Raw genomic sequence first — 27502 nt, forward strand, 5'->3', positions numbered from 1 at the left:
GGCCGTGCTCAGCGTCATGGCGCGCCTCCTGCGGGCTCTGCGGGGCCTGCCCCTCCGCGAGGCGCTCGGGTGGGCTGCGCGGGGCCGAGCGGACTGCGGCGGCCTCCGCGCAGGTGCTGGATCCCCGCAAGCAGGTAGGCCTCGCAGGCCCCGCCCTCACCTCCCGGCTTTCGATTTTTGTTCGCTTGCCGGGTCTCGGGGGGCCCCAGCCGGCTGGTCCTGGACCTGACTCGTCCATTCTCCGGAAGCTCCGTCGGGGCTCCTGCCCGCCCACCCCCTGCCATCTAAGAACTGCGGGCTGTAAACTTGAAGGGGCGTGGGCGGGGGAGTCCCTGACCCGTATGAGGGTTTGTGGAAAAGTACAGGTCCTCTCCTCCCACGTGCACACATACTTGTTTTGTTTTTTGTATAAAATGTACTCTGGAGCCGGGCTTCCAGGTGAAGGACGGCGGTGTTGGTTGAGCAGCCCGCCCAGAGGGCTCTCTGCTGCAGCCACCCACTGCTCTGTTAACTACACTGTCCCCCTCGTTCAGTTATGCCTGCTGACACAGACCGGGGGAAAGTGTGCGTTTCTTCTACGACATGGCTTTGGCTGCTCTGTGGGATTGGGGCTCGCTGACACCTCATCCTTTAGTACAGAGTCACTAAAGGCGACGCTAGTGGGATCTTGGGTCAGCTGGCTGTATTTCATGTCCAGTTTGGTGGACACAGTGCCATGTGTTGATTGCCTTTCTGGACAGCTGCCCCAGCTAGCCCATCTTGGAATCCATTTGTTATGTGTCCACTGAAGATATTTAAAGATAAATATCTGTGCTATAAATGTACCCAGTCACTCGGAATTCTTTTTATCCCCTGAAAATTTCAAAATGTAGTGTTAAATAAATAAAAGCCCTGGCAGGGTGCTATGGGAGCTGATCAAATATGACTTGGGGTCACGGACCTCAGACCACTCCTGGTGTCTCTAGTCAGCCAATCTCCTGTGTGTTCTTTGCCCACTCAGTGCTAAGTGTTGACTTCCTGAGAACCACAGGTGGTGGTTCAGGCATCAGAGTTCTGGGCTGGAGCCCTCCTCATTCCCCTTTAGAGGGTGGTGGTTTCAGCGGAAATTTGCCCTTTATGTTTGTACTTAGTGCTGTCGGAAACAGCCTAATAAATTGCCCTGGAATCTGAGGTTCTTCAGCAACATTAAAATTTGGCCAGACACCAATACTTAACAGGAACTGCTCACTTATCAGACACCCACTCTTGGGAATTTATTCTAAGGAAATAATTCAAAAGAAGAACAAAGTTATATGTGCAGAGATGCTTTTAACAGCACTACTCTTAAGAAGGAGAAACTGGCCATAACCCAAATGTCTATCAGTTAAGGAATGCTTAAGTAAACCGTGAACGTTCAATTCAACAAACTACTAGGCAACCATTGAGAATGATAGGCAGCTAATAGTTTCGTGGTTAAGGGGTTTCAGTGTTGACGTGCCACACCCACTGGCTGTGTGTCTTTGAGCATGTCTTGAACTTGGTAAGCATAAGCCTGTTTTTTTTTTCTTTGTAAAATAAGGATAATGATGATAGTAGGGTTATTATACAGAATAAATGAAAAAAACTAAACATGTTTTATCACAATATTGGTGCTTAGTAGGTATACAATAAGCATTAGTTATAATTACATAAATGAATGGAAAGGATAAAAGTGTAGCTATATTTAACCCTATGCTGTGTGCTTAATTATCCGCGTTGAGGGAAAACTAATCAGACATAACAAGTACAGAGAGATGCTGACAGGAAGACATTTTATAGTCTATACATTTTATCACTTATATAAAGTTGTCACTCAAGCATTGTACGTGTACTTGTAGCAGTAAACTTAAAACCAGCAGTGGTACACATCTAAGTAATTATACTCTGTGATAACTTCCATCCCAAACGTTGGGGTCAAAAATATGCTTTGAAGCAAAACAATAGCTTTCCATTAGAATTCTTTAAATTTCTCACCCAGTTCAGCATTATGACCTGAAAGTTAATCAAATGTTTTCCCTATAATTTAACATACCAAATAATCCTAATTACTTTAACATTTCTTCTGAGATGCCTATAGGCCCTTTGGGATACTCAAAGTTAGCTAGAGAAAGAAACTTACAATCTGTTGTCAAAAGCATCTCAATATTCCAGGAAAGGTTTTATCTCTTAACAAGGAGAAAGAAAACCAAATTCTACTTTTATACCAGCTTACTATTAATAACAAAGTATATTTACCTAATTAAATCCAGTCTAATCTTAATCACTCCTGACAACAAATAAAACTCTTCTCAAAGTTCCCTTTTTTCACAAACCTTTTGTCACTTTTTGTATCCATATGAGTTGTCCCCATCCAGAAACAACTGAGGTAGGAGATACATAGGCCCCTGGGTTGCACAGCTGGTGTTTGTCAAGTGGAATAAAATTCAAGGTTTTTTCTCACCCAAACCCTCCAGTGACAAGCTAGTGGCAAAAACTGAGCTCAGCTAAAGACATAAGGTGTCGACTCCTGAGGTCAAAGAAAACTTCCCTGTCTACACATGCGCGGAAGGCTACTTGGGGATCGAAAAGGGAGGGGGCCCCACCCTATAATAAGCATGGAGAGGCACCCTCAGGCTTCTGCGATGGGATCCATCTTAGCAAAAAGTTGTGCACTCATCGTGGGGAGGGTCCGAGGACCAGTCAGTTGTGGAAAAAAAATAATTGGCCAAATGTAAACAAAGATGGGGAAGGACTATCCAATTAAGGGATTTAAATCACCTTTTTACTGGCTTCTCATTTAGGACACCCACACTCCTCTCTGGGTGGGTATTTCTGCCTTACTTCTTATGCCCTCCTCGTTAGAGAGGGTGCCCATGCCCCTTCTCTCCAGCTGTGTATTTCTTCTTCTGTCTTAAATAAATGATTTATCTGTTGCCCTCCCACTTATTGTGCTGTGTACTCTAATGATAAACTTTGTACCTGTTTTTTTTTTTTTTTTTTTATGATCAAAAGGGATTGTACCTGTTTTTACAGTTTCTGCCTCCTTGAAACATTCTTACTTTCAAATGAGGGAAAGAGCCAGGACCACTTTGCTTCTAACCTCTTGCCCCTAGTGGTCTGCTGGCTAGGATTCCTGGCTTTCATCCAGGTTACCCAGGTTCAATTCCTGGTCAGGAAACAGCTTTCTCTTCAGAACCATTCACTGCTCTCCCCTCAGAGATCACAACCAGCTCCAGGACAAAATTATTATCATCATTTTTCCTCAACAAAAAATAACCTCCATTCTTTATACCTCCTCTCACTAACACGTATCCCACTTGCTTTACACACTGAAGTGCTTCCTCATCATTTTTAGTACTTTAATAACATATGTAAGGCAGACTTATGTACATATGTACATAACTGCATATGCAAAAAGAACCAGTTTGGGAATTTCAGAAGTTTCATCTTAACCCATTTTTTTTTTCTTGGAGTTTAAAGAATACTGTTGCCATATGTTGTTGAAAAAAATTATCTTTTTCCTTAATCATAATCTCATAGCTAAAATTTTTCAAATAAATTGAACCAAATCTCCCATTTTATAAAAGACAAGAAAGATACCAATCACACAAATGGAATATACACTCACACACCAGAAGACAGAACTGTCACAAATGTTCAAGACAATAACCAATACAGAGTCCCCAACACAAACGCTCCTCGACATCATACCCATGGCAGAACCAATTGGCGAAATGCCCGAACAGTATTTTGTGCTCAAAGAGAAGTTAGCCCGGCTGCACACCGGTGCACTGACTTACTGGGTCTTGGGTCTCATCAGCTCATCCAGACACGTTTCCATTCCACCGAGGAAAAGTGTATGTACGTTGACAGCCAGTGCCGAGCAGCGGAGAAACAGGGAGGATCCCTGAAACAACACGGATTCGGCAGCTGCTAGGAACGTCCCCTCATATCCATCCCCTCATATCCGCCTCTTGGGGCCAGCAGGCCAGGAGCAGCAGTTCCTCACAGTCACTCTGGCGTGTCGTCATGGCCTCAGCATTGCTCAGGAAAATCCCGTGAGCCAGGTGTTGCGAGAGCACAGCGGTCCCATGGTGAGAGCCGAAAAGCCTAAGTGAAAGTAGGGTCCCGCTGCTCGCTGCTCAAAAGCTAATAGAGGCGAGAATGGTGGAGAGTTTGCTTAATTTCAGAGGCCCGCAACCTGGGCTTGGCGGGGCAGGGGCGAGGAAGACTCCTGTCCGAAGGTTGACTCCCCCTCTCCCCTTCAGTGGGCAAGAGCTTTTGTAGGTGATGGGAGGGGGCTATATGCAGAAACAGCACAGTCAGCTCTGACAGTCATCTTGAAATTGCTTATGCAGTGATCTAATCAGTGTCATTGATTGTTTCAAGTACAGTTCATCTTCAGTTCCAGGGTAGGTCTGTTCCTATTTCCAGGCCAGCTCTGAGAACTGCCGTAGTTTATGTCATGGCTGCAGTCTGATCATCATGTTTATTTCTTCCACCTGGTGGGGGTTTCAGTATAAGACAGCTCACAGGCTATATGGCTCAAATATTATCTGTATCCCTCGAGAAGGAACTAAAAGTCGTTGACTTTGCTTAATGACTAAATTATTATTATTTCGTCTCATTTGACTGTTTTCTTTTGTTTCTGTATTTTCTCACTTCTCTGATTAAATATTATGGTTTTTTTTTTAATATACTTATTTTGCTATTCTGGGATCTTAGTTGTGACAGGTAGGATCTAGTTCCCTGACCAGGGATTGAACCCAGGCTCCCTGCACTGGGAGCTCAGAGTCTTAGCCTCTGGACCACCAGGGAAGTTCCTGATTAAACTTATTCTTTGGCTAAAGTTATTTCACAGACAAAAGGCAACTGAGGACATGTTGGGGAAGGACCATAGGATCCTGCTCCATTTCACTAGGACACTGCATCTCAGTTTCCTTCCCACCTCCCTGCTTGCCTCCATGTATCTTCAACCTGTATATCGAGGAGAGCCTCAGAGTACAATCCTCAGGCCTTTCTGTTTTGTCTATACTCACTGACTTGAGGATCTTTCAGCCCCCAAGATAAAAGACAGCTTCAGGCTGAGGAATCCTGAAGTTCACATTTCCACCTTAGACCTCTCCCTCTCTGTATCCATATAGCCATACTTGACACCTGCACCTGAATACCTGATTGGCATTTAACAAGTTCAAAACCATGTTTCCAAACCTACTCCTCCTGAAGTCTTCCCCATCTTCCAGAGCCCAGAAGCTGTGGCTTATGACTCTTGACCTTTGCTTTCTCTCACCTCCACAACTGGCCCATCAGCAGATCCCCCCACTCTGCCATCAGACTGTGTCCACCGACTGATCACTTCTAAGCCACTACACTGCTGCAACCCCAGTCCAGGTCTCTGCCTTTCAGCAAGGGATACAGATAATATTCTGAGCCATAGCCTGTGAGCTGTCTTATAGATACTGAAACCAACCCCCCCCCCCCATCCCCGTGGAAGAAGTAAACATGATCAGACTGCAGCCATGACGTACGCTGCCACAGTTCTCAGAGCTAGCCGGCCTCTGTATTGGTTCTCCTGCTTCAGCCTTTACCCTGTTTCTTTTTTTTTTTTGGAACGTCTGCCACTAATTCTTTTAAAATATGTTAGATCATTCCATGCCTCTGCTAACCTCTCACTGCCTTCCAAACTCATTGAGAACAAAAGCCAGTGTTCTTACAAAAGCCTTCAAGGCCTGAACATCCCTGGTGGGCCAGTGATGAAGAATCCACCTGCCAGTGCAGGGAACATGGGTTTGATCCCTGGTCTGGGAAGATCCCACATGTCTTGGAGCAGCTAAGCCTGTATACCACAACTACTGAGCCCACGCATCTAGAGCCCGTGCTCTGCAACTGCCATGAGGCATCTAGAGTCCGTGCTCTGCAACTGCCATGAGAAACCCTGGCACAATAATGAAACAGTCTCCACTCACCTGAAACATAGTCTCTACTCACCGCAATTAGAGAAGACCCAGCAGAGCCTTAACTAATTGATTGAAGTAATAGTCTTCAAGGCTCTAAGTGATCTGGCCCCCATTGCTTGTCTGTTCTCATTTCTATTAACCTTCCCTGCTGGCTCCACCCGAGTAGCTCAGGCCTCTTTGCTGTTCATAGGACATGCCAGGTACACCCAGCCTGTTGCTTCTCTTGCCCGCAGTGGTCCTCCAGGTGCTCATCTGATGGGTCTGTTTACATTTCCTTCAACTCTGTGCCGAAAGGCCACCTTCCTAATAAAGCCTTCGATCACTATTCTGTTTTCTCTTGTGTAAGTTGAGGTGTGCAGATGATACGATCCTTTCATATTCTTAACATTGGATGATTAGAACATTATAATAGACGTTAGACTTCCCACCACCCGGCCCCCCTCCTCAACTCTTTGGCCAAAGAGAGTATTATCCTAATTACTTTGATTATACTCATTGGAATAAAAGTAACACAGATGCTGTAGGAAGCAGAAGAAAGGAAGACACAAGTGGATAAAAACCATGAAGCCCAAACATAGATTATGGTAGGTCTCAGTTTCCCTTTCAGGAATGTGTGCTCTAGGAGTCTTCTATTTTTCACACAAGAAGAATTTTTAATAGAGGCCTCCTTTGATGAATAAAATCTGAGATATCTTTATAAACCAGCAAGGAAGAGGGTTTTAATAACCCACTGGCTCAATGATCTTTTCTGTCCAGTCTCACAGATATTCGCAGCTGTATCCTGACAGGAAATACTCCTTTGTATGTAGTAATGGAAGAGGGATTGATCTCTACCCTTAGCAAACCAAGGAGAATTTATTCTGCTTTATTTCATATTTCAGCCGCCTCTTTAACTTCTGTGCCCCAGTACAACTGGAAAACTGGCTCTCTGCTTATTACTCATCTCTTACTAAACTAATGAGTCAATTAAAGCATTTTGTACCTGAACTTTCTGGTCTCTGTGAAGAAGGAAAGGTTGGGAGCGGAGGGGACGTTATGGTGTGTTCTGTTGGGAACTGGTGCACTTCAGGAGAGAGGCTTAGCAAGAAAAGGTCATTGTGCCTTCCTGGCTTTTTTCTTGAAGCAAAATATATTTTAATAATATAGAAATGTATAAAAATCCGTAACTTGATCAAAGACATCATTTGAAGCCAATCAGATCAGATCAGTCGCTCAGTCGTGTCTGACTCTTTGCGACCCCATGAATCGCAGCACGCCAGGCCTCCCTGTCCATCACCAACTCCCGGAGTTCACTGAGACTCACATCCATCGAGTCAGTGATGCCATCCAGCCATCTCATCCTCTGGCGTCCCCTTCTCCTCCTGCTCCCAATCCCTCCCAGCATCAGGGTCTTTTCCAATGAATCAACTCTTTGCATGAGGTGGCCAAAGTACTGGAGTTTCAGCTTTAGCATCATTGTTTCCCAAGAAATCCCAGGGCTGATCTCCTTCAGAATGGACTGGTTGGATCTCCTTGCAGTCCAACGGACTCTCAAGAGTCTTCTCCAACACCACAGTCCAAAAGCATCAATTCTTTGGCGCTTAGCCTTCTTCACAGTCCAACTCTCACATCCATACATGACCACTGGAAAAACCATAGCCTTGACTAGACGAACATTTGTTGGCAAAGTAATGTCTCTGCTTTTGAATATGCTATCTAGGTTGGTCATAACTTTCCTTCCAAGGAGTAAGCGTCTTTTAATTTCATGGCTGCAATCACCATCTGTAGTGATTTTGGAGCCCAGAAAAATAAAGTCTGACACTGTTTCCACTGTTTCCCCATCTATTTCCCATGAAGTGGTGGGACTGGATGCCATGATCTTTGTTTTCTGAATGTTGAGCTTTAAGCCAACTTTTTCACTCTCCACTTTCACTTTCATCAAGAGGCTTTTGAGTTCCTCTTCACTTTCTGCCATAAGGGTGGTGTTATCTGCGTATCTGAGGTTATTGATATTTCTCCCGGCAATCTTGATTCCAGTTTGTGTTTCTTCCAGTCCAGCATTTCTCATGATGTACTCTGCATATAAGTTAAATAAACGGGGTGATAATATACAGCCTTGACGAACTCCTTTTCCTATTTGGAACCAGTCTGTTGTTCCATGTCCAGTTCTAACTGTTGCTTCCTGACCTGCATACAGATTTCTCAAGAGGCAGATCAGGTGGTCTGGTATTCCCATCTCTTTCAGAATTTTCCACAGTTTATTGTGATCCACACAGTCAAAGGCTTTGGCATAGTCAATAAAGCAGAAATAGCACCCATCTAATAATTTGCAATTTGTCAACCACTGCTATTAAATACATTCTTATAGAGTAGTTATTTTGAGAGTCTAAACAATGCAATGAAATACAAAGAAACAATTAAAATACAAATATCTGTAGTGAAGGCATGACTCTAATTCTTTGGGAGAAATAACTAAATTTTCTTAGACAAACCCAAGGAAGTCAACCTCAGTGTTCCTTGCTTTTTTCATTTTTTTGAAATTCCTGTTTAACAATACAGGGTCTCTTACAAAAAGTCAGCCGGCTCTCTCCAAGAGTGAGTGGCAGAAGAAGCTGACACCAGAGCAGTTCCATGTCACAAGAGAAAAAGGGACGGAGCCGGTAAGCTACACTTGTTTACGGTTTCTGAGTAGATGTGTTGGGTGTGGCGCAGGACAAACTGGAGTTGATCTCACTACAAAACCTAACCTGGTGCTGTTCTCTCAGATCACCCCACCTTCTCCTTCCCATAGTAAAAGGACAGCCAGTGGGAGTTTGACGTATGAAGCAGGGCACCCAAAGCCAGTGCTCTGGGACAGCCTGGAGGGGTGCGGGGAGTGCAAGGGGGGCTCAGGCGAGAGGGAACACATGTATGCCTATGGCCGATGCATGTTGATGTATGGTAAAAGCCATCAAGATATTATAAGGGAATTACCCTCCAATTAAAAAAAAAAAACAAAACTCATCATTTTCTCTACTAATCTGGCACCCTCCACTGTTCTCCTCTGGCCATGAATATCCATCCAGTTATGCAAGCCAGAAACCTCTCTCTGGACACACTGCCCTCCAGTGGCCGGTCCACCCACTCAGCCTCCTGAATGACTGTCTCATCACCCTGCTTCTCTCCACTGCTTGCCCCTGTAGGCTGGTCCAGGCCGCACCATCCCTGGCTCAAAAGCAGCTGCCTCAGCTGTGCTCCTCACCTCTGTACTTGCTCCTCACCTCGCCATTCTCCTCCCGGCTGCCAAAGAGATCATTTGGAAATGGATATGACCACATCACCCCCTACTCTAAATTCTTGTTTTCAAAGTAAAAGCAAAAAGTTTAAAGTGGCTAATAAGGCCCTGAAGCTCTGGTCCCTACCTCCCACCCCCATCCTCAGATCTGGCCACTTTTCCTTGTTCAACTCCAAGACCCTGGACTTTCCCCACTTCAGGCCCTTTCACCCTCTGTCCTCCCCCAGCTCCAACCCATTCAAACCCACCTTTCAGCTCTTGGCCCCAATCTCACCTGCAAAGGGAAGCCTTTCCCCAGCCCCAAGCTGGGTTTTCCCTGCTCAGTACCTGCCGTCCTAGCACATGACATATCCTGCAGGTAGTGGGTGCTGAAAAAATCAAGCGTTGGGACTGTTGAACCACTGCAGGCCAAGAGGGGAACATATTACTGAAACTGTCTTCAATAACCTCGGCTTTCTTTCCTTTCCTGAGAAAGCAGCCCTCAGTGGTTACTCAGTATAGTACCATTTTTACCACGCTGAGTTTCACAGCAAGTCATTTGTCTTAGGCCCAAATATGACCACTGGAAAACAGCTATGGAGCCAGGTTAGTAGATATTTTCATTTGTGAAGCAGACCCCCTAGAGTGGACCCCAGCACAGCGGTTTTGAATATTGTAGGATATGTATCGGAGAAGGCAATGGCACCCCACTCCAGTACTTTTGCCTGGAAAATCCATGGATGGAGGAGCCTGGTAGGCTGCACTCTGTGGGGTCACTAAGAGTCGGACACGACTGAGCGACTTCACTTTCACTTTTCACTTTCATGCATTGGAGAAGGAAATGGCAACCCACTCCAGTGTACTTGCCTGGAGAATCCCAGGGACGGGGAAGCTTGGTGGGCTGCCATCTATGGGGTCGCAGAGTCGGACACGACTGAAGCGACTTAGCAGCAGGATATGTATATCTTTGAAGTTGGCGGTCCCTGCAAAATTCAGGTAAGCTATCCATGTGCTGGAGCCATATAATCATGGTCTCACCTTCAACTTTACTGCCAATCCAAAGTCATTAGATAGACCAGAAGATCTCCTAGATTCTGGTGAAATACTGGTATTTTTGAAAACTTCCTGTGGGTGGGGTTTTAATAAAGGCTTCCTCGGAAAGAGACTGTTGTTGTTGCTTAGCTGGTCAGTTGTATTGTTGATGGCTGGGTCTCCAGTGCCTGGAAAAGAGCCCAGCATAGAGCAGGTACTCCTTATGTGTGTGTGTGCTCAGTCGTGTCCGACTCTTTGCAACCCCATGGACTGTAGCCCACTAGGCTCCTCTGTCCATGGGATTCTCCAGGCAAGAGTACTGGAGCAGGTTGCCACTTCCTCCTCCATGGGATCTTCCTAACCCAGGATTTGAACCCGAATCTCCTGCACTGGCAGATGGATTCTTTACCACTGAGCCACCAGGTAAGCCCAGGAAAGATACTTATACTAGCCATTATAGATAGCCAGATAGCACAAGAGAGCTACCTGTAATTCCCTGAGCAGTTGTGTGTCTTCCCAGAGCACTGTAAGTCAGCCCTATTCTGAAGGGCAGAGCCACACAGGGTTTGGAATTGGAAGTGGCAGCCTGAAGATAAGCTGCCAGATGTTTAGGAGAATAAATACGTGGGATTCTCAGACAGATGGTATGTTATACTCTGCATTTGGCCATTTTACAAAATGAGCATCATCCATTATTTTAAGTAATGTTCTAAATCCCTTTCAGTTGATTCATTTCCACATGTAACTTTTTAGAATGCTGCAGAACGATAAGCCTCCATAAGCTCCATGAGGCTAAGAAAAGAGAAGGGAAACACCTCAGCCTTCTATTTGGTGACTCAAAATTAAAATTCAGTTGCATGTGCTTTTTGTTGGGCAGCAGTAACCTGCTAGCCCTCTGCCAAGTGCGACAAGGGGGTTCACAGACTAGTTGAGCAGGAACTAAAAATCAAATATCAGGGACTTCCCCAGTGGTCCAGTAGCTATGGCTCCGCACAACCAATGTAGGGGGCCCAGGTTTGATCCCTGGTCAGGGAACTAGATCCCATATGCTGCAACTGAGTTCACATGTCACAACTAAAGATCTCACGTGCCATAACTAAGATCTAGTGCAGTCAAATAAGTATTTTTTTTAAGTCAAATGTCAGTTCAGTTCAGCTGCTCAGTCGTGTCCGACTCTTTGTGACCCCATGAATCACAGCACGCCAGGCCTCCCTGTCCGTCACCAACTCCCAGAGTTTACTCGAACTCATGTCCATTGAGTCGGTGATGCCATCCAGCCATCTCATTCTCTGTCGTCCACTTCTCCTCCTGCCCCCAATCCCTCCCAGCATCAGGGTCTTTTCCAGTGAGTCAGCTCTTCACATGAGGTGGTCAATGTACTGGAGTTTCAGCTTTATCATCAATCCTTCCAGTGAACACCCAGGACTGATCTCCTTTAGAATGGACTGGGGTTGGATCTCCATGCAGTCCAAGGGACTCTCAAGAGTCTTCTCCAACACCACAGTTCAAAAGCATCAATTCTTTGGCGCTCAGCCTTCTTCACAGTCCAACTCTCACATCCATACATGACCACTGGAAAAACCATAGCCTTGACTAGATGGACCTTTGTTGGCAAAGTAATGTCTCTGCTTTTGAATATGCTGTGTAGGTTGGTCATAACTTTACTTCCAAGGAGTAAGCGTCTTTTAATTTCATGGCTGCAATCACCATCTGCAGTGATTTTGGAGCCCAGAAAAATAAAGTCTAACACTGTTTCCCCATCTATTTCCCATGAAGTGATGGGACCAGATGCCATGATCTTCGTTTCCTGAATGTTGAGCTTTAAGCCAACTTTTTCACTGTCCTCTTTCACTTTCAAGAGGCTTTTTAGTTCCTCTTCACTTTCTGCCATAAGGGTGGTGTCATCTGCATATCTGAGGTTATTGATATTTCTCCCAGCAATCTTGATTCCAGCTTGTGCTTCTTCCAGCCCAGCTTTTCTCATGATGTATTCTGCATATAAGTTAAATAAACAGGGTGACAATATACAGCCTTGACGTACTCCTTTTCCTATTTGGAACCAGTCTGTTGTTCCATGCCCAGTTCTAACTGTTGCTTCCTGACCTGCATATAGGTTTCTCAAGAGGCAGGTCAGGTGGTCTGGGATTCCCATCTCTTTCAGAATTTTCCACAGTTTATTGTGATCCACACAGTCAAAGGCTTTGCCATAGTCAATAAAACAGAACTAGATGTTTTTTCTGGAACTCTCTTGCTTTTTTGATGATCCAGCAGATGTTGGCAATTTGATCTCTGGTTCCTCTGCCTTTTCTAAAACCAGCTTGAACATCTAGAAGTTCATGGTTCACATACTGTTGAAGCCTCACTTGGAGAATTTTGAGCACTCCTTTACTAGCGTGTGAGATGAGTGCATTTGTGCGGTAGTTTGAGCATTCTTTGGTATTGCCTCTCTTTGGGATTGGAATGAAAACTGACCTTTTCCAGTCCTGTGGCCACTGCTGAGTTTTCCAAATTTGCTGGCATATTGAGTGCAGCACTTTCACAGCATCATCTTTCAGGATTTGAAATAGTGCAACTGGAATTCCATCACCTCCACTAGCTTTGTTCGTAGTGATGCTTTCTAAGGCCCACTTGACTTCACATTCCAGGATGTCTGGCTCTAGATGAGTGATCACACCATCGTGATTACCTGGGTCTTAAAGATCTTTTTTGTACAGTTCTCCTGTGTATTCTTGCCACCTCTTCTTAATATCTTCTGCTTCTGTTAGGTCCATACCATTTCTGTCCTTTATCGAGCCCATCTTGAATGTCAGTAGAAGCTAGGTTTTGTGCAGGTTACTGTTTGCCTTTCAGATATGCCATCTATGTGCTTCACTCTGCTGTGACCTCTGGGAAGGCTTACCAGCTCCCTTGCCCTCTTGACTCCTGATTGAGTTTGGCCCCTGCGAGATGCCAGCAAGATCAGAGGACACAGTAGAAAAACAGGCATCGAGGGTCCCCTGGGCCTGTGTTCCTCCCACGCAGCTTGCAGCTTCCCTGCCCCCCACCCCCACAGGCATCCCGCCCCTCCAGCTCCGGCCTCATGGGTTCTGCCTACTCTGTGCCCCACAGGCCAGTAGGGCAGTGTGTTCTCAATCACTGGCCCAGAGATGCTTCACCTTCCCTGGCTGGTATCCATCGGGCCCATCCCCATCTTTGTAAATAGTTCTCTGTGAAATAACCTGCAAATCATTTAAGTGTATCATCCGTTTCCAACAGGTGTGTAGTAGTGACAAGATAAAAGAAGGGAAAGGCTGTGTTGGTGTGCACATAGTCTTAGTTTGGGCTTCTCTAGCAGGATGTCAGAGAAGGCAATGGCACCCCACTCCAGTACTCTTGCCTGGAAAATCCCATGGACGGAGGGGCCTGGTGGGCTGCAGTCCATGGGGTTGCTAAGAGTCGGACATGACTGAGTGACTTCACTTTCCCTTTTCACTTTCATGCATTGGAGAAGGAAATGGCAACCCACTCCAGTGTTCTTGCCTGGAGAATCCCAGGGACGGGGGAGCCTGGTGGGCTGCCATCTTATGGGGTCGCACAGCGTCGGACACGACTGAAGCGACTTAGCAGCAGCAGTAGCAGCAGCAGGATGTCACAGACGAGGAGGCTTAAACAACAAACATTTGTTGCTCACTGTTCTGGGGGCTGAGAAATCCGAGATCAAGGTGCCAAACAATTTGGTTCTGATAAGGACTTTCTTCTTGGTTTGCAAATGGTCACCTTCTTGCCGTGTCCCAATGTGGGAGAGAAATAGGTCATCCCTCCCATGTCTTTTCTTCCCAGGGCACTAATCCCACTTTTGAGGGTTCCACCCTCATGAACTAATCACCTCCCAAAGGCCCCACCTCCAATACCATCACCTTGGAGGTTAGGGCTTAAACATGAATTTGGAGGGGATACACAAACATTTAGGGGCTTCTCTGTGGTAAAGCAGTAAAGAATCCATCTGCAGTGCAGGAGACACAGGTTCAATCCCTGGGTCAGGAAGATTCCCTGGAGGAGGAGATGGCAACCCACTCCAGTATTCTTGCCTGGAAAATTCCATGGACAGAGGAGCCTGGTGGGCTGCAGTCCGTGGCAGTGCAGAACATGTAGTGCATAGGATAGATTTTGAAAACCCGGGGATGGGGATATCTTTCTGTCTCTGTCTCTGACCGCCTCCCTGTACAGTCACTCATTTCAGTTCTCTCTTCAAGACAATTCTTAAATCCGTCCTCATCTTTTTATTTCCACTATTCTTGCCATAGTTAAATCCAGGCCTGAACTGGTGGCCGTTTGACTGTCCTTTGAGAGCTCCTTCTAAAAACCAGCTCCGATTGGGTGTGCGCCCAGTTTAAAAGTTTCCAGTGGCTTTCCATTTTCAGTAAGCTGGCACTTTAACTCTTTAGCATCATCGACTCAATGGACATGAGTTTGGGCAAACTTCAGGAGATAGTGAAGGACAGAGCAGCCTGGTGTGCTGCAGTCCATGGGGTGGCAAAGAGTCGGACATGACTGAGCGCCTGAACAACAACAACAAGCATGGTCTGATTAAAGCTGCTATGATCTGGCCCTCCCTGCCTTTCCAGCAACCTCTTCCTCCTCCACATTGCTCTGTTCTGTGACGTGAGCCCAGCCCAGGCTGCTCTGTCTGAAATTTCTTTATCTGATTAACTCCTTTATCTGATTAACTCCTTCTCATCCTTCAAAACTCACTTTAGTGTCTTGGCATTTTCCTGTAATAAACACTAGTCAGCCATGCAATGAAAAATAATGATGATAAAAGGTTAAAGAAAAAGAAAACCCTGATCTCAGACATCTCATATATGACCTGGTCCAGAAAGGTTTCATGAAGACTTCCCTAGTAGTAAAGGGACTCGTGGTACCCACCACTCGCTGCTAACCTCCCCATCAGAACTGCGGTCACGTGGTGTGACCACTGCCAGCTCACATCTCTTCCTGACTTGGTAGCAAATTCTTAGTGCAGGAACCATGGTTAGTGTAGTTCTGTTTTGTTTCTCCATCTCTGCAACCTTAGTACCCTGGAGAAGGCAATGGCACCCCACTCCAGTACTCTTGCCTGGAAAATCCCATGGATGGAGGAGCCTGGTAGGCTGTAGTCCATGGGGTCTCACAGAGTCAGACACGACTGAGCGACTTCACTTTCACTTTTCCCTTTCATGCATTGGAGAAGGAAATGGCAACCCACTCCAGTGTTCTTGCCTGGAGAATCCCAGGGAGGGGAAGCCTGGTGGGCTGCCGTCTATGGGGTCGCACAGAGTCGGACACGACTGAAGCGACGCAGCAGCAGCAGCAGCAGCAACCTTAGTACCCAGTGCAGCATTGGCTACACACTTGGTTTTCAAGTAATACTGGAATGAGCGAGTGAAATAGAAGCTGAGTGTGGCCCTAAATAATATGTCTTTTGGACTCTGTTGGAGGGGGGGTGTGATTTGGGAGAATGGCATTGAAACATGTATAATATCATATAAGAAACGAATTGCCAGTCCAGGTTCGATGCAGGATACAGGATGCTTGGGGCTGGTGCACTGGGATGACCCAGAGGGATGGTATGGGGAGGGAGGTGGGAGGGGGGCTCAGGATTGGGAACACATGTACACCTGTGGCAGATTCATGTTGATGTATGGCAAAACCAATACAATGTTGTAAAGTAATTAGCCTCTAATTAAAATAAATAAATTTAAATTTAAAAAAATTAAGGAGAAAGGGTGAGAGGGTAGACAGTAGGAAATCAGGCAAGGAGGCAGAGGAGAGATGTCATTTCATAAAATATGTCAGCAAAGGATTCTTTTATGTCTGATTTTTTAACTTATTGTGGTTACCAGTTCCCTGTCACTTCCTCTGTCCAACTGTCCCTGCGATAACAACCATTATATTGTGAATATTAGCATGCTGTCCGGATCCCATAAGTAGGCATTTCTAGATCAGCTTCACATCTGGGTAGCCCTTTGGCATGTTTGTCTCTTCAGCCCAGGTGGGAGGAAGGCGAAACTTCCTTTTCATCCCAGATACCCCTTTTTGCCAGCGTGAGGTGCAAGCCTTTAAGGGGACAGGCCAGAAAAAGACCAGCTCACCACTGTTAGATGTCTGCAGCCAAGTTTAGGGATTTTAGTGAGGGAAAACATCCAAGTGTGGCCAGATGGCGAGCTCAGTAGGTTAATTTGAAATTTGTTGTTATGCTGCTCCCTGAAAATGTACTGTTACTCCTACCACAGGGAACGTGAACGTTTGACTGGGGATTTGTCTAGAGAGGGCTGAAGGGGCCACTTGTTTCCTGAATCAGCTCTGGGACTCAGTGACCCATCCCGTGTTCAGCTTCTCTTCCAAAGAGTAGGACAGTGCCTGCCACCAGCCACTGCTTATGGATTTTCACAGGAGACTCATGCAACAGTTTCTCTTTCTTGAAATTTCTTTGATAGAGAAGATGGAATTGGGCAAAAATGGTCTTTGTTTGTTCCAAACAATGAGATCAGTTTACCAAATAACATTTAAAAAAATATATAGTAGTCTTGGCTCACTCATTGATTGAAGTCTGCTGTTCTCAGAACCTGCAAACTCCTTAAGCCACAATTTAATGCAGTAATTTCATCTAAGTAGTAACTTAGGCACTGGGAGAATCTTGCTCATTATTTAGCATTTATTCAGTATGAAGTATCCTAAACCCCACGTGAAGCATATTAAAGGCACAACCCCAATCTCACTGAGCTTTGCTTTTTAATGTATCTATCTCCTGTCTTTAATTGGAGATTTCAGAGTGCTTTAGTCAGTGGACTCGATTCCTGTTGTATTAACTTTTGAAATGGAGGCCGAGATCTAACACAATCCAGAGGCCCATTCTCTTGCTTTTTCACAGGCTTTGATGTTTTTGGATGAAAGGTGCTATATAAATACAAAGCATTATTAATGTCATAATTTGAATATTTGGCACCATAAAGGCCGGTTGTAAACAAGCCTGCAGACTGCTCCACTGGGCATGTTGTAATTTTCTCTCCAGTGATACTTGCACTTTGTGAAATTAGTACAAAAATTCCTTTATTGGGGAACTTAATCTTGGATTTAGATCTGCTGTATCATGTCCTGCTGGTGTTATGAGAAACCTGAATAGTGATATATCTCATTTACTTTCAGCCTTTCAGTGGGATCTACCTGAATAACAAGGAACCAGGGATGTATCACTGTGTGTGTTGCGACAGCCCGCTCTTCAGGTGAGATAAAGACCAAGAGGTACCAAAGGAGAGTGAGCCTCAAAATTCATACCGCTCTGTCTTTTGGGGCCTTGGATAAATATTGGATTGGCTAGAAAATTCACTTGGGTTTTTCCATAGGATCTTACAAACTTTTTGACCAACCTAATACATACCATGGTTTTCATTCCTGATTAACTTGGTTACTATAAGGAGGGCTGTTCATTAAGATTCTTGCCTGTCTTATTATTATTTATAGCATTAACATCTTAGCCTATAGTCTTTCTTTCTGTATCTGCAAGAATAGCAAAAAGCAAACCAAACAAAAACAACAACAAAAAAAACTTGGTGGCCACCTTAAGATAAAGCTATTAGTTTTTCCCTGGGAAAGTATTTAAAGACATCTAAACCATAATGGTATTTGCTTGACCCATGTGATTAAAACTATATCTCTCCCAGGGAAAAAATGGGTTTATAATTTAATTTAGGAAATGTAGAATTTTATGAGGATGGATTCCCCACAGTGCTTGACAGTAGTGAATGCCATGCCTCTTCTATGTAGCTAAAAGTAAATTTAATTGTCCCTTGATTTCAAAGCCTCTTTTAAGTCAATCAGGATCTGAAATCTCTCAACAAAGGCTTTTTTGTTTAGACATGCAGGAAACAGTCTAAAAAAAGTAGATTCGACGAAGAAGAAAGGAAAACATCTTTGAAGTCCCATTTTTCAGAAGTTCAAAGATGTTTTTTATTTCTTTTGCATCAACCCTAAATTGGTTTAGAATAAAATATAAATCAAGCCAGGTCTGTGAATCTGCCATTAGGCCGTGCTTCATTATGTGCTCTGGGCTTTCAGCAGACTGGGCTTTCCTGGGCCGCTGGCTGCTAATGGGGGCTGAATTTGGAAAGCCAAACCCCGCCTGCAAAGATGAGCAACGATCAGGATTGATTTTCCTTCATGCTCACAGAAGGGCAGGCCTTCGCCGGGATTCATTCACTCTGTCAGTGGCTGGTGAAGAGACAGCAAAGATGACATTCAGGCTGAGAAGATGGCCTGAGGGAGCTGGCAATGGTAAAATGCACGCAGATTTCTGAACCACTAGTTACTGTTTGACCTTTGGTTCTGTTTAAAGGGGGAGGGGTGGGACTTGAGATGGCCAACCTGCTTTTAGCCAAACAACCAACCTTGTTGTAAACATATAAAAGATGGCTTTGTGACTGCAGTAAGCGGCCAGAGGTTCTGTTTCTAGCTTTTGACCGTCATCCTTGCGAGAACATGTTCCTCCATTTTAGTCTTTGTTGTTTTGACTTCATTGGTGTTCCAGTTTCTGCACCTGTGAAGATGACACTTTCTTCCTACCCAGTGCCCAGCATGGGCACCTCGCAGGCTCTGTGGGGGAATCAGAGTGTTGGGGCAGGGAGGGACTGGAGAGACCAGAGCAAAAAGCTCTGTCCAGTAGAACTTTCTGCAGTGCTGGAAATATTCTATATCTGCTCCATCCACTTTGGTGGCCACTAATCACGTGTGGCTATTGAACACCTGAAATGTGGCTGATGCCACTAAAACATTGAATTTTTTATCTTATTTCATTTAAGGTAATTTAAACTTGAAAGACCAATGCTTGTCCAAATTAAGGAAGTTGAGTGACCATCTTCACGGCAGCCAAGACTAATAAAACCATCCAAAAGGTCTCCAAAAGCCCTTTCAGCAAGTGGCTAGTTTACTGACCTGCCAATCTGCCAACCTATTTGTTTCTTTTTAATCATTTAGTTTTTTTTTTAATTTTATTTTATTTTTAAACTTTACATAATTGTATTAGTTTTGCCAAACATCCAAATGAATCCGCCACAGGTATACACGTGTTCCCCATCCTGAACCCTCCTCCCCCCTCCCTCCCCATACCATCCCTCTGGGTCGCAATTTAGTTTTAGTTGCAGTTTCCATTTTCATTTCTTAAGGACTTTTGAATTTGTTCTAGTTTTTTCCTCCTGCAGCTTAGTCTGAGAAAAATAAGAATATATTCATAAGAATCTTTTATGTTCTAGAATCTTCTGTGCTATTAAAGATGCATTGGTTTATAAGAGAGACAATGTAGTAGACTGGTGAAGTCTGTAGATATACATCCTGGCTTAATTGCTGTGTGACCTTGGGCAACTTTCTTAACCCCTCTGTGCCTTGCTTTCCCCACCGGTAAAACGAGCATGTTAGTAGTTCTGAACTCATAAAGCTATTGGGAGGAATAACTGATCAGATCAGATCAGTTGCTCAGCCGTGTCCGACTCTTTGCAACCCCATGAATCGCAACACACCAGGCCTCCCTGTCCATCACCAACTCCCGGAGTTCACTCAGACTCACGTCCATCGAGTCAGTGATGCCATCCAGCAATCTCATCCTCTGTCGTCCCCTTCTCCTCCTGCCCCTAATCCCTCCCAGCATCAGAGTCTTTTCCAATGAGTCAGCTCTTCGCATGAGGTGGCCAAAGTACTGGAGTTTCAGCTTTAGCATCATTCCTTCCAAAGAAATCCCAGGGCTGATCTCCTTAAAATGGACTGGTTGGATCTCCTTGCAGTGCAAGGGAGAAGACTTAAGAGTCTTCTCCAACACCACAGTTCAAAAGCATCAATTCTTCAGCGCTCAGCCTTCTTCACAGTCCAACTCTCACATCCATACATGACCACAGGAAAAACCATAGCCTTGACTAGACGAAGCTTTGTTGGCAAAGTAATGTCTCTGCTTTTGAATATGCTATCTAGGTTGGTCATAACTTTCCTTCCAAGGAGTAAGCGTCTTTTAATTTCATGGCTGCAGTCACCATCTGTAGTGATTTTGGAGCTCAGAAAAATAAAGTCTGACACTGTTTCCACTGTTTCCCCATCTATTTGCCATGAAGTGATGGGACCGGATGCCATGATCTTCGTTTTCTGAATGTTGAGCTTTAAGCCAACTTTTTCACTGTCCTCTTTCACCTTCATCAAGAGGCTTTTGAGTTCCTCTTCACTTTCTGCCATAAGGGTGGTGTCATGGCGGCAATCTTGATTGCAGCTTGTGTTTCTTCCAGTCCAGCGTTTCTCATGATGTACTCTGCATATAAGTTAAATAAACGGGGTGATAATATACAGCCTTGACGTACTCCTTTCCCTATTTGGAACCAGTCTGTTGTTCCATGTCCAGTTCTAACTGTTGTTTCCTGACCTGCAAACAGATTTCTCAAGAGGCAGATCAGGTGGTCTGGTATTCCCATCTCTTTCAGAATTTTCCACAGTTTATTGTGATCCACACAGTCAAAGGCTTTGGCATAGTCAATAAAGCAGAAATAGGTGTTTTTCTGGAACTCTCTTGCTTTTTCCATGATCCAGCGGATGTTGTCAATTTGATCTCTGGTTCCTCTTCCTTTTCTAAAACCAGCTTGAACATCAGGAAGTTCATGGAACTGAGTTATGCGTTAATACACATGAAAGCAGCAGAGCAATGCCTGACACATGCCAAGCACCAGATACATGTTAGCAATGAGATTCTTACAGACAGAGCCTTCTTAGGGCCTTATGCATGAAAGTGTTTTTGATAATGAGGAACTCCTAAGAAATCTCTTCTAATTAATGAGAATCTATAAATGAAGACTATATTCCTGACAGTGCTTCCCATTCAAGAGGGTAGATAACTGTCAGGATTCTTGTTGGACCTCTCGTTTTCCCTCTCTTCCCGTCCCCAGTCTCCGTCCTAAGTAATAGAGAACAGGGGTAGAGAAGAAATGAACATCCCTTCAAATACTCGCACACAGTCAAAAGGAGGTGAAAAGTCAACCAAAACTAAACAGTTAAGAAATCAAGTGGATGAGGGACCACAGCCACTTGGCCACTGGGCTCCTTGCTGCCTGCAGACTTCCCTTCGAGCTGAACCAGTATGATTCAGGGGAGCTGCTGACTCTCCAACTCAGAGTCATTTGATCCAGGGTTTCCAGGTCAAGAGCACTGGACTCCAGACTGTCACTTCATTAACCTTGAAATTATGTGACTTTGACCCCTTCCTCTATTCCCTTTCCTTCTTCCTCTCCAATTCTGGATGTGTTTATTAAAATCTACTGTGAGATCACATGTTTCACGGTCATAAATCTTTTTAGAATAGAAGGAAACTGAGAGCCTGATGTTAGTTCCCTTTTTACAGAATATCCTGGCACCCCACGTGTTGTAGGAACTAGGTAATATTGTTAACCTTTTCTGTGCTCCTGTTCCTTGAAATGAATGGGAATTCTTCTACCATGAGGATTGTCAGTTATCACCAAGTGCCTCTTGCTGCTGGTTTGGGGGCCATGGAGTTTCTAGAAACAATGACAAAAACAAAGCAAAGAAACATATAACAAAACTAAATAAAAGGAATCCCTTAAAGAGTATACATGATATACATCTTTACTCCCTTTAAGAGTAAAGATGGTCCAGAACGGTTTTAGTTTCTCAAGGGCGGGCCTTACAATCTGCTAATCATTTAAATATATATATTGCAATTTCTAATTGCCCTTAATATTTAAGTTTTCCCTCTTAAATGATATATGATGGGCCTCTCATATTACCTGGTAAAATCTCCAGATTCTGTTAATTGCATCAATAAAAGTTTATTGTTTCCCATAAAACGTTTTAAATGACTTTTTATTAGTCTTAGAGTCATTCATTAAAAAAATTATTATATTCATAATTCTCTATCAGATTTGCTTTAATGATCACTAGTTTATATATAATGTTGAGGATGGAAAAGCTATGATTAAAGGATATTTAAAATGTTTTTCCCCAGACCAAAGTGGCTCAGATGAATATTTTTGAACCCTTGAAAAAGAAAAGGGGTTGCAGAGAACCCAGTCTGAATAGGTGTGTGCACATGTGCTCAGTTGTATCCAACTCTTTGCAACCCTGTGGACTGTAGCCTGCCAGGCTTCTCTGTCCATAGGATTCTCCAGGCAAGAATACTGGAGTGGTTGCTGTTTCCTTCTCCAGGGGATCTTCCCAACCCAGGGCTCGAACCCACATCTCCTGCATTGGCAGGCAGATTCTTTACCACTGAGCCACCTAGGAAGCCCAGTCTGAATGTGCAGACACTTCTAATTGGACCCACAGCTGCACAAATTTCATGGATACCTGTTACTAATAATAATAATGATATTTTTAAAATCATAACCACTAACTTAGGTACCATGTATCCAACACGATGGTAAAAATGCTAAATGAAGAAAGCATCTCAGTCAATCCTCCGCAACCCTGTGAGGTAACAATGCTGTTACTATTCTGTGGACGAGGGAACAGAGACTTTAAGAGGTTAAATAACTTGCCAAGGTCGTACAGACATACCAGAGCCCGGATTCACACCCCAGGCTCTCAGAAGTCAACCTCAGAGCTGTACCTGAGTTCCTGGGATCTTTCCAGGGCTCTTCAAGGTGCTTTCTTTTCTGTGTATCCAGGAGACTGGGGCTTCCCTAGTTGCTCAGACGGTAAAGAATCTGCTGGCAATGCAGGAGACCTGGGTTCGATCTCTGTGTTGGGAAGATCTCCTGGAGAAGGGCATGGCAACCCACTCTAGTACTCATGCCTGGAGAGTCCCATGGACAGAGGAACCTGGTGGGCTATAGTCCATAGCGTCGCACAGAGTCGGACATGACTGAAGCAACTCAGCACACACCCACACGTCCAAGAGACTACATCCTCTTCCTACACTTCAGTCAAAACAATGCTGCAGCAGATTGAATGCATGAGCACATCTGGAGATTCAACTGTCATTTTTTTAAGGCTAGACCTTAAAGAGATTTGCAAAAAGTAGAAATAGAGACAAACATAGAGATCAAACATATGGATACCAAGGCGGAAAGGGGTGTTGGGATGAATTGGGAGATTGGGGTTGATATATATACACTATTGATACTATGTGTAAAACAGATAACCAGTGAGAACCTACTGTACGGCACAGGGAACTTTATCCAGTGCTCTGTGGTGACCTAAATGGGACGGACATCCAAAAACAGAAAGAACGTTTGTATGTGTGTGGCCAATTCGTTTTGCTGTACAGTAGAGACTGACACAACACTGCAAAGCAACTACACTCCAATACAAATTAATTTTTTAAAAAGAGATTTGCAAAGTCATAAAACAGTGCAACTCGTCCCACTAAATGTTTGTTTCAGTTTGGAAAACAGAATTATCTGTTGTAACAATAGGTTGTGTTAGCCTATAATGAATTTATTATTTTAAAAAATAATTCAATGCATAAATGTCTTTGAAACTCTCACTCATAATTTCTAATTTGTTAAGTGCTAATAGGTACAACTCATGTAAACCAAACTCTCAGAGATCCTCGATAATTTTTTAGTAACGGATGGGTCCCAGGACCAGAGTGTTTGAGTCACTGACTTACCCCAGACTCTTTCTGCTGGGTTTGTGCTCTAAACTGAGCTTCCTTCTGTGCTCATAGTCTAGGAGTTTGATTATTTGCCACTTTGCCCCTCTTTTCACTCAGTTTTTGTTTTGCAGAATTTACAATTCATTTCTTGCCTCTCCCCCAGATAGAGAGAGCCATTCCCCTGCCATTTAAATTTCTGAAATTTGTTTTCTAGCATGATGTAAAGGAGTTCCTCTTTGGGGACTTCCCTGGTGGTCCAGTGGTTGAGACTCTGCTTCCAATGCAGGGGACGCAGGTTCGATCCCTAGTGAGGGAAACTAGGATCCCACATGCTGCAAAGTGTGGCCAAAATTTTTTTAAAAAGAAAGAAAAGGAGTTCACATAACAAATTATTTAGAGTGGGTCTCTGATGAGTAGATTTGCTTGTTGCCCTCCTCCCCCTTTTGTTGGCACCTCTGTTCTCCCCACCCTCTACCCCCAGCATCATTCATTCCTGTGGGGCTTTCCCAGGAAGATCACTGCACTGCAGTGATGAGTCTGGGTGCCCAGGCTTATTAATCACTACGTGCTCCACTGCATAGCTCCCTAAGCCCTCAGAGCATCTCTATAACGTAGATGTTGCTGTCCCCATGTTACAGATAAGAAAACTGTGAGTTGGATAGGGAAGCAGCCCGTCCGGTTTCACACAGCTAAGAAGTGGCAGAGGAACTCATTCTTGAATCCCCAAAGGCAGTCAGGCTCTGTGTTCAGATAACCAAAAGTTCCTGTGGCTGAACATGGCCGTTTGATCAGTTCTCATGTTTCTCTGATTTGCTGAACCTGCGATACACTAAACCCTTTGGCCACTCATTTCATTTCAATTTCCGCCTTCCCTACGTTTCAAACATGGGCATTTAATCTGTTTCCTAACGTGGAGCAGTTCACAAAGCTCCTCGTGTTTTTGGTCCTTGTCGAAGCTTGAGAGGGATGCCTTCAACATCAAAGGAACAAGACATCTTTGACGTGACGAGACAGCATCTTGAATAGTGGAGGTGCAGTGGGCAGACGCCTGGGGTTCAGAGAACTGGCCTTGAGATGTGGCAGAGAAGAAGGGAATCAATTTGTGCTCTGTAGGGACGTGGGTTGGGGCACATGGTGCTCTTTGTTTGTTCATAGCGGTTTTCACAGCTGTAGGTGTCGTGATTTCTAACATAGCTCTGAGAAGAAGTTCTGCTCCGGCACGGGATGGCCTTCGTTCTCTGAGGCTCACGGGACATCTGGCTCTGATGAGAGTAACACGGGGATCCTGAGACGCGCGGACACCTCGTTGGGACTAGCTCGCACAGAGGTCGTCTGTAAGCAGGTGGGTGTCTTTGCTTCGTGTGTTTTGTTTTCCCCTGCGCCTCCTGAGTGCAGTGCAGAGCTCACTTGTCCTTGCACATCTGGTGTTATGGACGGGAGTGCTTTTGTCATGGAAGCTCTTTGGGTTTCTCCTGAGCTGCTACCAGTTCCTCTCTCCCATCACTCCCAGCACTGCAGACCAAAGAAGGAGCCTTGCCTGGTTCTAGCCTTGCAGAGATGGGAGTGAGTGAGGGTCTGAAAGAAAGAGCTGGCCCTTCACATTCTGTTGTGCTGGGAGAGCGGCAGGAAGGTCCAGGGTGGATGGCATCTCTCTGCCCGCTTCCCGCTCTGCAGCATGTCGCCTATAAGCAGAGCAGTACCAAAGGTGACATCAGGGCTTATTTCTCCTGGGAGCCTGGCAGGAGAGAGTGGCTTAAATCCAGACAGCAGATTCAACTTGATATCTTTGGGTGCTCAAATGTTCTGGTTTTGTAAGCAGATAAATGTAGCTTAGTCTTGTCTTCAGTGAAAAAAAACAATAATAATATACTGGCTACAAGATTCACTCACTCAGAACTGTGCTACTGCTTTTTTTTTTTTTTTTTTTTTAATATTTATCTATTTGGCTGCCCCTGGTCTTAGTTTTGGCATGTGGAATCTAGTTCCCTGACCAGGGATCGAATCCAGGCCCCCTGCATTGGGACCAGGGAAGTCCCAATGCATTATATCAATGAATCATAATAACAGCTCTGTTACGTAGGTATAATCATCATCCCCATTTCATAGATGAGTAAATCAAGGCCTAAGTTAAATCACTTGCTGACATTCTCACCGATCAAGTAGAGAGCTATTTACCATCCCACGTGCTCTACATCCTTTCATTTCTGAATCAAATTCTGATACAATAGACTTTCCCCCAACACCGAGGTCAAAGACGTGAGTGGGCCCACCAGGTGGGGTTGATCTGTCTGGGTTTTACCTAAAGAGCCTTGTCCCTGGTGAGAGATGACAGAGGCTGCTCTCCTTGCAGTGTGAAGCTCACCTCGGCCATGTGTTCCCTGACGGACCTGGGCCTGCTGGGCAGAGGTTCTGCATCAACAGTGTGGCGCTCAGGTTCAAGCCAAGGAAACACTGACCACCTCCGAGTTCCCTTCCCTCCCTCGCCACTCCCTCACTTCCAAATTCAATTTGAAGAACTTATGTGAATGACTTTTTGTGACCCCATGAGGTGTAGCCCGCCAGCCTCCTTGTCCATGGAATTCTCCAGGCAAGAATACTGGAGTGGGTAGCCATTCCCTTCTCCAGATCTTCCCAACCCAGGGATCAAACCCAGATCTCCCGCATTGCAGGCAGATCCTTTACTGTCTGAGCCACCAGGGAAGCCCGATGTGAATGACTACCCATTGTGATTGGTAGTTTTATTAACTACCAAACCAAGGCTAAGTTCACTGCTGGCACCACTCAAACCACACCTTCTCTAATTTACTACCTGGAGTCAACCCAGCCCTGGCTCTGGCTTTGACTAGAATTTCACAAAATGACAGAGGGAAAACTGTTTCCATTAAATCGACTTCTGTGGGCTTTGCCTGGACCAGAGTATATGATTCTAGGGACGCTTGGAGGCAGATGGATAAACCAAAAAAATATTCCTACAAAACGACCCTGAACTTTCCATCAGTTAAGTTCTTCCCAGACATAGATAGGTGAGAGATCAAGTGAAAAGAGGAAGGAAAATATGGCATTAGAGTACTCCACAGTTCCAGCATGGAAGGAGGCATTGAGGAGAAGGAGGAGAGTTGTGGACAAGGTGGGTTTCGGGAGCATGCCTGGAGATCCATGGGATGCATGATTTTTTTTTTTTCCAAAACGTTAATAAACTGTCTTGAACATTCTAGTTCCAACCTCTCTACCTGCAACTAAATTTCAATGGGAATCCGCTAGATTTCAGTGATAATGAATACACGTGGCTACAAAGTTAAACTTTAAAGTGTCCAAATAAAATATTTACTAAAATTTGTTTGCTTTTTGTCTAAATCTGTGAATTTTCTCTCTTACAAAAGTGACTAAATCAAATGCCAAAAAATAATTAAATCACCTGGTAGTAGTTATTGGTTACATCAATGGTAATAGCAACTCAAGTGTTTTTTACGAACTGAGTTTTTAATGATTTGTTACTGAAAACGTTTACATCATTTTCTTTGAGACTTTATGGACAGAAAGGAAGCTTAAGTGTTCCATTTTTCTCTGTATTACTGTGCAGGTGTGAATGAATTAAAGACCTTGATGCAGGGAAATAGATTATCCTGAATTCTCTGATGGGTCCATTCTAATCACGAGTCCTTAGAAGTAGAGAACCTTTCCTGGCTGGGG

The 27502-nt window shown here is 44.6% G+C and overlaps 1 protein-coding gene and 1 long non-coding RNA gene across 2 annotated transcripts in view; one reads left to right on the forward strand and one right to left on the reverse strand.

Moving 5' to 3' along the window:
• MSRB2 (methionine sulfoxide reductase B2) lies at positions 1-27138 on the forward strand. The gene is made up of 5 exons (XM_055543794.1): positions 1-134; positions 8493-8593; positions 17383-17459; positions 25007-25154; positions 26163-27138. The coding sequence occupies exons 1-5, from the start codon at positions 17-19 to the stop codon at positions 26265-26267; spliced, it is 549 nt and encodes a 182-aa protein (XP_055399769.1). The 5' UTR covers positions 1-16; the 3' UTR covers positions 26268-27138.
• Positions 21664-27502, reverse strand: part of LOC129625423 (uncharacterized) — a 47583-nt gene continuing 41744 nt past the window's right edge. The window contains exon 4 of the long non-coding RNA XR_008701435.1: positions 21664-21752. This is a non-coding gene — a long non-coding RNA (uncharacterized LOC129625423). The remainder of the gene's footprint in view (positions 21753-27502) is intronic.

The sequence above is a fragment of the Bubalus kerabau genome, chromosome 13 (genome assembly GCF_029407905.1).
Source record: "Bubalus kerabau isolate K-KA32 ecotype Philippines breed swamp buffalo chromosome 13, PCC_UOA_SB_1v2, whole genome shotgun sequence".
NCBI classification, from domain to species: domain Eukaryota; kingdom Metazoa; phylum Chordata; class Mammalia; order Artiodactyla; family Bovidae; genus Bubalus; species Bubalus kerabau.